General features: G+C 40.4%; 1 protein-coding gene across 2 annotated transcripts in view; it reads right to left on the reverse strand.

Annotated features, from left to right (window-relative positions):
• GCC2 (GRIP and coiled-coil domain containing 2) overlaps positions 1-15,394 on the reverse strand; it is a 100,634-nt gene that overhangs the window by 37,741 nt on the left and 47,499 nt on the right. For both annotated transcript variants that reach the window (XM_063458078.1, XM_063458087.1), the window contains exons 15-16: positions 14,012-14,089; positions 13,332-13,469 (exon numbers count right to left, since the gene is read on the reverse strand). In XM_063458078.1, coding sequence (XP_063314148.1) covers positions 13,332-13,469; positions 14,012-14,089 — 216 coding nt within the window. The remainder of the gene's footprint in view (positions 1-13,331; positions 13,470-14,011; positions 14,090-15,394) is intronic.

The raw sequence follows: 15,394 nt of genomic DNA on the forward strand, positions 1-15,394 counted from the left end.
GTGCACATATGATGTAATTTTGGATCAGTCCCTCAACATATTTTCACTCAGCACTTTATATTTATATATATTTGTTTGCACTATTTGCTATTTGCACTGCAACATTTGCTCTGTCATAATTCACATTTGCACTTTACTCTCAAGTATTTTGAATAAGCACTGGTTCACTTTATTATGATCATCATATCACATCAGCAACAGTGGTTGCATTACTAGTTTGAGCACTTATTATTGCATATTCTAAGCACTTTATCCATTTGCTATTATTCGTGGTCTCCTGTTTCTCTCACTGGTATGGTGTTTATTTTACTGTTCTCGGCAACCGCAGCCTTATCCCTATGATGACCGCGTTTGTATTATGGGAACGGGCGCGATGACGTCATCACATCATGTGGGCGGAGCCTCTTTGCACATGCGCAAGGGGTGGCATAGGACGCCGGTCAGGAATGCACTTCACCTGAGGGTAAGCTTATTTCTGTAATGTACCTTGCTATATAAAAGTTGGTTTAATTGAATGTATTAATGTATTGATCCTGAAGAAAACAGAAATTTTTACTTACCGTAAATTCTTTTTTTCTTAATATGGTGGCAGTACCAGTGGGTTTTGCTCCTTCCTGTGGACAAGCATCTAACAAGCTTAATTAAATCAACAAAACCCCTCCCCCTTGCCCTATAAGAAGGGCTATCCGGCAAAACCAACCTCAGTAAGTAGCAAGAAAAAACCCAAATAGAACTCATGCGAATCAAGATAATGTAAAATAGAGGGAGGGAAGCTGTACTGCCACCATATTAAGAAAAAAAGAATTTACGGTAAGTAAAAATTTCTGTTTTTTCTGTCATATGGTGGCAGTACCAGTGGGATATAGCAAGATCCTTAACTAGGGCGGGTTCAATGTCACCGTAGGTCGCAACTTATACGCCTAAAAGGCAGTTTCAGAGGATGAGAACATCTCTAACCTGTAGAGCTTTATGAAAATGTGGAATGGAAGCCCAAGATGGTGCCTAACAGAAGGCCACTAGAAAAAAACAAGTGTTCTTACTGGCCCAGAGGCAGCCAATACTCCAAGCGTCCTGAGAGAAGCCGGAACTTGAAGACCACCGGGAGAAAATGGCCAACCAACATACTCGCCTGAGTCAAATGAAACAAAAGAGTTGCAGGAATCACTGTATCCTGACACCTTTTATGGGAGGCTAACAAACAGAGGACCAGAATAACTGAGCTCTTTAGTCCTAGGAAAAGAGACATTACAAAGCTCCTTCAAGCTACACTTAGTACCAACCTGTAGGGAAAAAAAAATGTTTAGCGTGAAGAACCACCGTGACCATGAGAAAACTGAAAAATCATCTGGGGATGAAAACTGACTGAAGCTCTCTGAACATATTAGCCGATAAGATGGCCCCCAAGAAGGTGTCCTGGAGAAACAAAACTTGTAAGGGAAACCCTTTGACAGGATCGAACGGGTGTTACCTAAAAAAAATTTAACAAAATATATCAAAATTCAAGGACAAAAATACCAGGAAGGGAAAACAGAACTCTAGGAGGATGTCTGGACCTGGCAGATTACAAAAAACCTCAAGCTTAAAATCTGGATGTAAACTCTAAGAACAGCAGGATTCTCAGGCTTGAAGGCCTGGACCTCAAAGCAGAAAACGCCGAAGCCTGCCGAACAAGAAAAAACCAGAAGACATAAAGCAAGGGTTTTTAGACGAATGAAACACACCAGCAGGGGTGTTCCCAAAATCCCCCCAAAAAATTTCTAACCCTTATCAGAAAGTAGACCTTTAAACAGGATATATAGTTGCCAAGCAACATAGCCAAACAAATCTTCCCGCAGACCTAGATGATGAAAAAGAACCCTAGCCGTAGTCAGGCTATCAACCTGAAACTCTACAGAACCACTAGGGTAGATCCCTATACATCCTGAGACCGATAGAGCTTCGAACGTTTGGGAACCAGAAACTTTATGCTCAGCATGGAATAAGAACCAGGATAAGGCTCCGATAGACCTAATTTTCTAAGACAACTAGAAAAAACGTAAGCGGAAGTAAGACACATTACAAAGAGAGTAATCCATCACCGAGGGACCTGTAGTGAAACAGGAAGTGACTTGGTCGTTGAAAAGTTTGTCAACAGAGCCCTGGCTGGAACAACAATTTTCCACTCCAGAGAGTCAAATTACACGGACATAAGGACCAAACTTCCTAATTCCAAATACCCTCTCTGAGCTAGACGGCTATGTCAATCCCTCTGAAAGGAACTACCGAAAAATCTACTAGATGAATTTGCACCCCAGCAAGATAACCGCATGCAGGAGAGAGAGAGAGAGAGAGCGCCTACACCGGTTCCTCCCTGCCGGTTGATGTACCAACCCTGTAGAAGAGTGCGCATGAAAATTTACAGCCTTCTGCCATATCTATGGAATGAAGAGATGAAGGGTGGCAATACACCTTACAACCCCTGGAATCTGCGGATTTTCCCTTAATCATTACCACGAAACATGAAGGGGATTAAAAAAGAGCATCTGTAGCGATACCCAGAAAACAGACGGAAGACAGACTTCCTGAAATGAACTCTATCTAATTTGAAAATTGGATCCGCTACTACCAACACCCCTTCTTCTATGATCGGGGAGAGAAAACAGTGGGATTTCTTTTTTAACATGTTACGAGATCTAGGGACTCTATGAATAGGCAATAGAATATATGGATTGCTGGGGAAACGTCGGTCTCCCTCTGTATGCTCAGTCTGATCTGATCTCAGTCTGATCTCCAAAAATTAAAATAATCGCCTTAATATACACAACAGTACTTCTTTAGACAGTACCGAGGTTACACGCTAATCACCTGCTACAAGTAACGGAATTTATTAGACCACTGCAATTTCTGAAACGACTGGGGCAGAGGTTAATCCTGTTCTGCAGTGTGTTGATGAAAAAACACCTACATTGTGTGTGTTCGTTAACCGTCCAAATTGCCAGAGATATCAGTAACCTATACTGAATCTTGTATGAACAGAAAGCATACCTACACAACCTATGCCATATACCAGGGTTACGCAACTCCTGTGGAGATGATATAGATCTAGATATATGAGCTACTGTGAAGATGCCATCTCTATACCGGCTAATGAGCATACATCTCCTGGTAACTCATCCATCGAGAAACTAGTGAAGACATATACTGAGGCCCTGTCTTCCCAGTACCTCATACATAAGGCATATAGAGTATACCTATATCCCATAAACTAGTGAGGCTTTTTTTTTTTTTTTTTTTTTTTTTTTTTTTATATATAGAGTATATAAAAGGAAAAGAACCCCCCTAAAATAGCCTATAGTGGTTACTGAAGTTGAGACCACCCATCAACTCGACAGAGTATATAGTAGATGCATATACTAAGGCTGAGTCCTCAAGTAACTCCTAACAGAGCATGCACGGAGGTTGAGTTCTCATTCTTAACGAATACAGTGCATACAACTAATGAAGCGGAGGCCACACTTCAAACTCGGCATAGAGCATATAGTGGGTGCATCTACTAAGGTCGAGTGGATAACAAAACAATGCGACATAGAGCATCTAGTGGATACATCTAAAGAGGTTCTTGTCCTTATACAAGGACTTTATAGCGTGTACCCTTCTGAGGCCGAGTCATCTTAGACACACACACACAGAGCATATAGTGGGTACATATACTGTGCACAGCAACTCGTCATAGTGCCCATAGTGAGTGCATACACTGCTCACAGAACTTGTCATAGAACACATAGTGGTAACCTATACTGTTCACAGTAACACAACAGTGCATATAGAGAGAATATATACTGCTCATAGTAACTCGTCATAGAACATATAGTGATTACATATACTGCACATAGTAACACGTCATAGTGCATATAGTGAGAATATATACTGCTCATAGTAACTCGTCATAGAACATATAGTGATTACATATACTGTTCACAGCAACACGTCGTAGTGCCTATAGTGAGTATATATATACTGCTCATAGTAACACGTCATAGAACATATAGTGATTACATATACTGTTCACAGCAACACGTCATAGTGCATATAGCGAGAATATATACTGCACATAGTAACACGTCATAGTGCATATAGTGAGAATATATACTGCTCATAGTAACTCGTCATAGAACATATAGTGATTACATATACTGTTCACAGCAACACGTCGTAGTGCATATAGTGAGTATATATATACTGCTCATAGTAACTCGTCATAGAACATATAGTGATTACATATACTGTACACAGCAACACGTCGTAGTGCATATATTGCATACATCTTCTGCACACAGCAAGTCGTCATGGTGCATATAGTGAGTACATATACTACTCAGAGCAATTCGTCATAGTGCATATAGCGAGTACATATACTGCTCACAGCAATTCATCATAGTGCATATAGTGAGTTTATATACTGCTCATAGTAACTCGTCATAGAACATATAGTGATTACATATACTGTTCACAGCAACACATCGTAGTGTATATATTGCATACATCTTCTGCACACAGCACTTCGTCATAGTGCATATAGTGAGTACATATACTGCTCACAGCAATTCGTCATAGTGCATATAGCGAGTACATATACTGCTCACAGCAATTCGTCATAGTGCATATAGCGAGTACATATACTGCTCACAGCAATTCGTCATAGTGCATATAGCGAGTACATATACTGCTCACAGCAATTCGTCATAGTGCATATAGCGAGTACATATACTGCTCACAGCAATTCGTCATAGAGCATATAGAGAGTACCTATACTGCTCACAGCAATTCATCATAGTGCATAAAGTGGGTACATATACCGTCATCTTCGTCCTCTTCTTACCACGTGGCTTCACACTTTGCAAATGAAGTGTCTAAACTTTTACAGAGATCATTTTGAAGGAAAGATTAATTTACCTCACCTCAAAATGCCTCTGAACCGTGTGGGGGGTTGGTGACACGGCGTACCACTTCTGGCAAGCATCCATGCTGTCAGTGGGTACTGCACAGCTTCATCTGTGCCGAGCATCAAACTTCGCGCCTTTTTTTTTTTTTTTTTTTTTAAATAAAGTTTCGGCATGCGCATGCGCACCACCGGAAACTTTTGGTGGAACGCATCACCTCCCGGGCGTGCGTTCCACCGCTGTGCGCAGGTCATCAAGACCGCCTCCAGAAAGTATTCGCCGGAACCTTCTCGGCATAAGAGGCAATGTATCCATTTGCTCCGTAACCATAACGGAGGTAGCATGGTCTCTCAGCTAACCGCCCGGGCAGCTCTCGGACCGGAATCCCCCAGACCAGCAGCCTGTGTGTCTCACCCTCCAGATGCTGTGTCCTTCCCTCTCGGGACAAGAAAGGAAACTGGGGTTGGTTTTGCCGGATAGCCCTTCTTATAGGGCAAGGGGGAGGGGTTTTGTTGATTTAATTAAGCTTGTTAGATGCTTGTCCACAGGAAGGAGCAAAACCCACTGGTACTGCCACCATATGACAGAAAAAGTCCTGTTTGTTGGACTGAAACGTTGATCTTATTTTTTAACATGCAACAATAAACAAGATTAGATTTTTTAAACTCCGTGAGTGCCGCTACCTCGTTGGATATTATATATATATATATATTTTATCTTTTCTTTCTTGCACTGAATCTGAATACCTGGGTGCCTCTATTTTGTTAATTTCTATCCATGATGTCTGCAGTTTGCCCTTCTGTGGGATTATTTTGACTGATGGATTGTGGGTAAGCCCCAGCAACTAAAACTGAACCTTGAGAGAAATAGAGGGCCAAAAAAAAAAAAAAAAAAAATGCAAAACCTGCAAAGTGAGAGACACTTTAAGTAATCATTCACTAATATTTTTGCCCTCTTGCAGTTTTAGAGAAAAAGACTACCCCTGGTTTACACAGGTATTTGATCCAGATATTGGAATTTTTGAATACAGGGGAGGGCAAGCTCATTTCACATATACAGCTGCCTGCCATTTCATATATCAGTATATACCAATTGTGTTTACTGGCAGGATTACATTGCAAACCTCGTAATAAACACTATTGGTGTATCTGGATCAAATGTCTGTGTAAACCAGGGGTAAGTCAACCTTTAAATATCCAACTGCTCACTTTTGTATCTTTGTTGATGATACAATTTTCTTACCGCCCACCGGTGACGCAATAACTTTATATTTTAGTGCAAGTGAATTTTTTTTTTTTTTTTCGAAAGGAGGTTTTAAAAAAATTAAAACGTACTTAAACGTATCTATTTTTCCATTTTTCTTCTTCTATGTGTGTGTGTGTGTGTGTGTGTGTGTGTGTGTGTGTGACGGGTGCAGTGTGTGTGAGGGGTGCTCTGTGTGTTAGTGGTGCAGTGTTTGTGTGTGTGTGTGAGGGGTGCTGTGTGTGAGAGTTGGCATAAGATCTATATTGTTTGTACATTAATGATATGTGCAAATCAAGCTCAATATGTCTCCCCCTCCCTTCTTCAGGAAAGGGGCACATCATGCTGCAAGCCCTATTGGTCCAGTGGTGACACTTTCAATTTATTCTGAAGCTCCTCCAGCTGCAGGCTGATTCTCCAATCCTCCCGCGAGCACAGCACTGTATCGGAGCGTTGCCATGGTTAACGTGTGGCAACACTCAAACCAGGCTGCTCGTGGGAGGAATACAGAGCCTCCCAGCCCCTTCCCTCCCTCTCCTGGAACTAAGTGTCAGCGGGCAATGGAGGGAGATTTTGGATCTCCTCACCAGATTGAGAGGGCTTACAGCAAGGCTGGCTCTACATGAGCCAGTAGGGAAGATGAAAGGTTCTCCCCTGCCGGCCTGGGCATTTTACGCAAAACCCACAACCGCCCACCTGAAAGCCAGAATCGCCCACTAGTGGGCGGTAGGGACCAGATTGACGACCCCTGGTGTAAACAAAGCTTACCCCGATCTGGTGTGCCATAATTCAGTAATTATAAACAGAGGTCATATTCAATAGATCATAATTAAGAAAATTAGTTAAACCATTTTTGTGACGAGTATCTGGAGACAGCAACTCCTTCAATATAAACGCATCCTAAAACTCTGCTTCATTCACTACCCAGGAAGTAGTCAGCTGTTAATACATGTAATGAAGGCCGAACTGCGCTATGTGTCTGTAGTCTGTCATATTTATCACAGTTTATAAAAGTTCGTCTTGCAATTATTGTGGCTCTAGCACAGAGGATTCTCACGAAGTAGCCTCTAATTAGTGTATTCACTGGCATAGACTAAAGGTCGGAGCTGGGGAAAGAGAGGAGGGCTTGCAAATCATTATGTCATATACCCCCCCCAAAAATATGCATAAAAATATACCTGCTTATTTACTTTGGAAGTATATATATTAAAGAGTATATATATATATATATATATATATATATATATATATATATATATATATATATGTTATTAAACAAACAAACCAATAACAGCCTCTCTATTTTCAAAAAGCAGTAAAATATGGTAAATGTGGTTTAACCACACATACATCTGTTATATCTAATTGTTTATTTAGAAGTAAAGGAATGTCCTTCAGATTATTTGACCTCCACACAAGGCATACAACAAAATGATGAATATCTCATAGGCTTATGTTCCATGTCTACCAGGGCTGATTCATATTATAATTACATTTGGACCTGAATCTTGATAGCACATGGCTAAAATAATCCATACTAATGTATTTACAGCAATTATACTGTAATAATGCACAATACTCTTGCAGTGCCAGACAGTTACTGATGTGCACTGCAGGAGGATAGACTACACACTTATTCTGCAGCAAGCAAAGGTTAATATGGAATGTGTTCTATGCATCCACACAACTGCTGTATAAACCTTCCTCGCTAATTAAATATGACATAAGCCAGAAGCCATTTATCATTAAGATGCATTACAAAAACAGGCAACTTCTGAGTATTAAATGAACATGACAGATGTCTTTGGTTTGTATTTAGACACAAAATTCTCAGTGAAATTAAATACCTATTTTTATACATTAAAATAAAGCATGCTTTTTAAAAGTATTTTTAGGACTGGCAAATTGTACCTACGAATTCGATAATAACTGGGAAAATGGTTGGCTCTGAGTCAATCCCTGAGCTCCCCGTAAAACCAGTTGGAGGACAACGATGATGAAGTCACATGAGCAGAGCTTACCCACAGAAACATGCATACACGCACACTAGTCTCAGCAGTTTCTATAAAAGTGAATGCAAGACATGTGCAGCTAAAAAGCACAGTGAGAATCTCACTTGGTATATGTCCAACTATATGAACATTATACTAATACTATTACAGAATCCCTAGTGGGGGAGAGAATACATAAATCATTTGTAGCACCACCACCTCTTATTCAATTTTTACATTCACAACGATAGAATTACATCATGCTCGATATAATTGTGCTCAGATGGCAAACACAGCACAAGATCACAAGTCTTAATCACTAACAGTGAAGGAAGACATAACTCAGACAACTGCAGATAACCATTAGAGGATTTTAAATAAACTTTATATTTTGCTTTGTAAAGACACAGATTGATGGACATTCTGGTGTTTTTCAATATATGGCATTATGAAAATTACATTTCACAAAAAAAAAAAAAGAATGAAAAAGGACTGCTCAGGTGATATGCTTTTCTGTAGGGGTTTATGACTAACCTGCAAACTCTTCTCAGTATTTAATTGTGTTTTACTTTTCTCCCCTTTTTTAATAAAATGAATATATCATGCACTACAATACAAGAGCACAGGACCTGCTGTGCTGCAATGCAAAAATGTATCCTGCTTTTAATGCAACAAAATATGGAAATGGAAAAACTGCCATACTAGCAAAATAAAATACTAATAAAAAATAAAGTTGATTAATTGGCTGTTAGCGGTTACAACCTGAATGGCCTACCATTCATTTACTCAATAACCTTTCCCCTGCAAACCCACTCATAAGTGTGAACCTCCTGTGACTGCCTGTATCCCGGTGTATAACTTTATTCCACTAGTAGTTGGCCTCCACTGCTCTAAACAGCAGAACATTGGCTTTCTGGATACAAGCGGCTAGCAAGAGTAAATTTGAGACAACTGTCTTATTCAAAACCTTTAGCTGAAAAAAAAGCAGGTAAATTGGATTTTTGTTCAGTTTTCCCTGCTTCTTTCTTCTTATGCTTCCCACACTATTTCCACGGAGGGGGAACTTATCTAACCAATCAGCATCCTATCCTTAGGAATGCTGGAAATGTGCACTGGGCATGCTTGACATATTTACACATGTGGAAGATCTCTTCACCATACAAGGTTTAAATAGGGGGAGAAGAGAGTGAGTCTGATCAGTGTGATTATAAAGAGCAATCTCTTTTGTCATGTTTCTCTCTCTGGTACCCTGTTACTGTCATTAGTGGACTGGTCTTAAATTGAAAAAGGTGGATAAGGCAGGGGAGGTTTTTTGAAAACTTACCTAGCAAAGAGGTGGGCCATGTCATGAAATCTAACCAACTTTATGATTAGTCTATAAATGTTTATTATGCATTTTTAAATATTTTACTTGCTTTATTTTGGTTTGTTTAAAAGTGTATGCTTTCTGGTTTAAAAAAATAATAATTGTCAAGTGATGTATGTCCCTTTAAAGTTTCCCCATCTAATCCTTCTCACTTTTGCAGTCTCCATCTCCTGTTAATCACTCATCCTATCTATCTAGATTTTAAGTTCCCATGGGAACAGGGCCCTCATTTCCTTTTGTATTTGTTTATCAAATTTTATATAGTCTCTTGATGTATTGTACCTTTGTCTTTGTACATGTGTCAATTGTACCCAAGGACATCGCTGCGGTTGGTCATAAATAAAGTATTAAAGGGCGTGCCCACTTTGTGAGGCTATGAAACAGCATTGCAAAAAAGAATCAAAAATAAGTAACAAAGTAAAAAAAAAAAAAAAGTGGTTCTGGAGACTACTTTCCCACGTCACCCACCAGAGAAAACCATGGGGCACACACACAAATGGCACCCATGCCCAGGGGCCAACAAACTGCCTTATATCAGGCTCTCGAGACCTTGACCGCCACCACAACGTAACATGGCGCCCGAGGAATGAAGCAGCCAGGAGCTCTCAGAGGGCTCTAATGAAGACAAAGTGCCTTACTTCTCCCAGCCCAGGTGGAGTGTATCATTCTTCTGATTCAGACATAAAGGGGGACATAAAGGGGGACATCAAGAGGCTGCTCCTAGACCTGCAGAAAGTCTGGAAGATTGACCTACTAAAAATAAAGACCAAAATAGGCGATCTTCACAAGAAGGTACAAGCAGTGGATGGGAGGGAGGCCTCACAAGATCAATAACCAGCAGGAGGGCCTCACTAAACAAATCCACCTACTGAAACAATCAGTGGTCTCATTGGTAAACTGGCACCAGAACTTACACATAATAGGTGTAACTGACAAAGTAGGTGGGGAAGACCTTCTCCCATTTGTGCAGAAACTCATCGCCTCTAAGGAGATCAAGGAGGGCTCAGATGACTCATGCATAACATCAGTGTTCCGGGTGCGCAAATCTGCTACTGGCCCTGCGGTAGCACCTCGAGACATTACAGTCATCACCATAGACATAGCAGCAAGAACCGCCATACTAAATCGCTCTAGGAAAAAGAAAACAGTGAGGTTTGAAGGTCATTCAATTACATTGTACAGTGATTTGCCATTCTCTGTTTTCACGGAAAAAAGACAACGTTGGTGGTCCCTCACGGCGAAGAATCTTTAACCTTTACCTTGGCTGACGATGCTGAGGCATTTCTTCGCACCCTCGGCTTGGCAGCTAAAACGTGAACGGAGACAGCAAACCACCGTATGCTTACAGTTCTGGAGATGGCTATTCGAGACAGAAAAATGGACTGTATGGGAGTACAATCCGCAGATTGTCCTCTAGGCACTAGCAGGCCGGCAACACTTAGACGAATGGTGCTCTTCTAATGATCATGATCTTACTTTCTCTATGTGAAATATATTTCCAGAGTGTTATGTATAACTGTAGAGGTGAGACAGTGTTCCAGTGTGTAGCTCAGGCAGTGTACTGCTGTACGTACCATATTCCTTCCACCATATAATCCACTTTACCTTTCCTTGGTTCCAATGATGAAAGCTACAGTTACGTTATTTAATCCTACATGCCCAAAACCAGTAAATGTTTTTATGCTACATCCATTTATTGAAAAAGTTGCATACTGTGTGTATAAAAACAAATGAAATATAAATATAAAAATAAAGTATTCTAATAATATAATAAGCTCACAACAAAGGATCTTCCTGTGTCTAGACAGGCCTTCCTTAAGTTTACTTAGAATTTTATATAAATAAACATGTACAAACATGTAAAACATAACTTTGCATATTGTTTTTAATACAGGAATGTAGAAGTATATTAAAATATGTCACATTAAAAAAAACTGGGTGACGGGGGGCGGAGCTTGCCAGTGAGACTGACCACATGTCATTTCTGGCAGCTCCTTGCCAAATCAAATAAACCGGCCAATAATACATTGCAACACAACCTGTCCAGCTCCGAAAGTCCTTGCACCTCATCCACGAGGTCCTGCTGCATCGATAGATGCCGTTCTTTCACAAGTTGCCGAGGCGCAGATTCGGACCCTACCACACGCAGGCCTTCTCTGACTTGGAGATACTTGTCAGTGGTACCAGAGCACACAGAATGGGCTGATCCACTCACATCAATCCCAACCGAACTCACTGCTGCTATGGTGCGCTGATCTCAGAAACCTGGGGTCATGGCTAAAAACAGAGTCACAGGGGCCCATGCTTGCAAAAGCAAGTGTCACCAAAGATGGCACGTAAAGACATCTAAAATGACACGTAAAGCCATCATACAGTGGTTCCCACTAAGTCACCTGAGAGAAATGGGCCACGAGAAACAACAAAATCTCAATCAGACAACCCACTACCATGGAGTCTTTAGAAAACTTGGCTCCAACCACTAAACATAATGTGAAGATCATTGTATAAAATATTCACAAGCTGTTTGCAGAAGACGTAGCTGTAATTAAAGCTTATGTGCAAAATGTCCCTGACAGAGTGCAGGCTACTGAGGAGGATATCACAGACATCCACCATGGCATGTCACCTCTAAGACGTACTTACAACAGCTATAATCCACTCAACAGGCACTTTACATAGAAACATAGAATGTGACGGCAGATAAGAACCATTCGGCCCATCTAGTTATGTGCAGATGACTGCTCTAGAAGATAGATATCTATGCAATCATGTTAAAATTCAGTACAATAACATCTAATGTTGTAAGAGATGTAATTGTTCACTATTCCTCATCTCACATAATGACTGAGCTGAGAGGCAAGACGTCACAATCTTTGGAGGACTCACACATGTCCTTTTATCAAGATCTTACCAGGAAGTCCGAGGGGCTTATGGGTTGGGAGCACCCAAATCCCTCATGGTGACCGAAATGGGACAGTGCACACACTCACCTCGGTGTCAAAGGCGCCGACACTTTTTGCGGCACCGGGACTGATGTAGGACAGCACAAGCATGAGCCCACAAGAATCCACTACAACCTTGGAACCCTTCAATGCATGCCCTTCGAGGGCCGAAGCAACGAGTCATCCAAATACTTGACTACGGCTGGTGGTGGAGATGATCACATTTGTGCTATTAAACACCCATTACCAATTTTTTTCCTTTTTCTGTTGTTGTTCATGCGAATCTATTTGCTTTTTTTTTTTTAAGTTTATGTTTATCTAGTACAACATTGCCAAGCTCACTATGTCTTCGGCTACTTTATGTAGGGTATGCTTGGGCACCTACCTGAGCCAGGCTTTCATTCAGGCACTATGCTGTGCTGCCCATCTTGGTGGGTAATTATCCCCCCCCCCCCCTCCCCTCCCGTGCTGCCCCCTGGGTTAGGGTTAATACTGTTTCTGCATTTTATAGTTTTCATGACCGATTACTCAAATGGTCCTCAAAGCCAGGCATCCTGATATAGTCTCTAGATAAGCATGTTATGTGATTTACAATTTACGCTGACTCTCCACGTGCATACATTGTGTCCCACACATAAGGTCATATAGGACATATTCCCCTTAATAAATCATAGCTTACTGTTCAATCCTAATATGCGCCTATGGTATAGTTCATGGGTTTATTATAAAAAGTGCAGTATACTGGACATATCTCAATTCTTGAATCACTGATATGTAATTTCCTTGCTATTGTGTTTTTAACATGCCCTACAAAAATAAAAAAAACTTTAACCCGCCTCACCCCCAAAACAAAAAACAAAAATGCAAATACCTTTGCAACTGCGCATTCGTCTTGCAGAGCAGAAAGTTTTTGCTGGTAGGTGATTGCGGCCCTTTGATGCTGCTCAGACAGGGTTCGGAACTGTTCCTGAACTTTGTGCTTTTCAGACATCAGTTCAGCTAGCTGAATCTAGAACAGAAATCAACATCATGAGAAACTGATGCATTTTATTGTATGGTCCAGGGACCAGTGTGAGCTTAAGACAATTTATTAATCAGTTCTTACACGTTTTTATCTACAGCTCTTTACCAAAAATTGCAATCATACATAATCTGGCCTACAGACAAAAGGATATACAACAGTATTTTCTGAAACAAAAAGGAGAACCTAAGATTTATAGAAAGTGCTATGCAAGTGGGCATGTGAGCTTACAATCTAAAAGGAACAATATGCACTTAGACAAAAGACAGAAGAGGACAAAATGGTTTATAAATAGGAACACGGGAGCAATCAGGTGTGGGCACTTGTGAGAATCATGTGTTTAAATTAAAGTGGAGCAGGAGTGGGTGGAGTGGCAAATATTACTCTTTGTTGGGGATTTGGGCTGGATGTAGGCCTGGGGTGCATTTAGAAACCGAAAATAGATTTCCAACAGATTATTCCATTTTGCAATACTGAAAAGAAAACATGACTTCTAACCTCCGAGGGAGAAACTTTTTAATGCAGCTTACCTTGTAGGATTCCAACTGTTGCTGGCTTGCTTCCAACTCACCCCTCAGAGAGGCCTGAAGAATTAATTGGTCAGATTCCTAGGATTTGAATGAAGAAGAATTAGTCAAATATTTATTATGACAGAGCCTTCATTAAACACATTGGCAATACAAATATCTTACTAAATTAGTGAAGGTGCGTAGCGCTGAAAAGTGGATTACTTACTCCCAGCTTATTGGGGATATAGTAGTTGTGAATGGCTGTATAAGAACAAAAGGGAAAAGTATATAGTGCAACACTGTTGAATTAAAAAATGGAAATATATATTCCAAATTGGAAGCACTCACGTGGTTTAGAGCCTATTATGGATTGGCTCTAATCACTTGCGCCGTTGTGCACTTAAGGTGGCACACACCTTCTAGGTCCACGTGTAAGATGTTCCTCAGAAGCATGTAAAACAAAGGGGTAGGGGGAGACAGGGAGAATTGCCCTGGTGCAGAAATCCTTAATCAGGTAGGGTATAGTATAAACACATACAGATGGCTTCTCACCTTAAAGAGAGCCTATCACTTGGCTCTGAGTGTATAAGCAGATGAGTCCAATTCTAGGGTGACTCTACCCTTCTTTAAGCAGGATAAAATGGTCCACCAAAGTGCAGATTCAATAAAATTTATATTTATTCCATTAGTATAAAACTTTAAAAAATAAATTGCAATACATACACAGTGGTGTTAAGTCCAAAGTCCAAAACGCGTTTCGCCGATTCTGTTCGGCTTTTTCAATTGGTGATTTACTTCCTGCTTTCTAATACATATATACCCCTGTCTGAACATTTAATTGGTTGCAGGAGATCGTGATACAGCCAATCACGAGTGCTCCTGTTGAAGATGGGTGTGTAGTTCCAATATGCCAATAATCTATCCCTTATACGTGACGTCATCACGCACGCACACGCGTGCGCGTGTCGTCACTTCCGGGAACCTGAAAGTTGTGTATATACTTCTATAGTCCTTTTTAATCCGATCCCATTGAATCCAGAACAAAGATCTTTCTTTGTATCTTGCCTCTATACTTCATAATGCTTCGTTTTCTTGCATCAGTATGGCGGATGGTTGTGTCGTTAGTGTCTTTACTCGTTCAATCATCGTTATATCGATGTCCATGTCTCCATTTTGATTATGGGCAAAGTCCTGGCATCATTTAGTCATTTATAATGTGTAGTTCCTAAAGCCATATGCTCATTATCAGAGCAAAACAGGTATAATAACATAAAAAAAAAAAAAGGGAGGTATTAGTATAGGCACTGTTCCACTAATATGCTCTTATAAAAACATATATAAGTAACCAAAGTGGTGATGTGCAGAAATAATATCTATAATTAAAAGCATAATTGATATTAGTAA

Source organism: Pelobates fuscus, chromosome 1 (genome assembly GCF_036172605.1).
Source record: "Pelobates fuscus isolate aPelFus1 chromosome 1, aPelFus1.pri, whole genome shotgun sequence".
In the NCBI taxonomy this organism is placed as follows: Eukaryota; Metazoa; Chordata; class Amphibia; order Anura; family Pelobatidae; genus Pelobates; species Pelobates fuscus.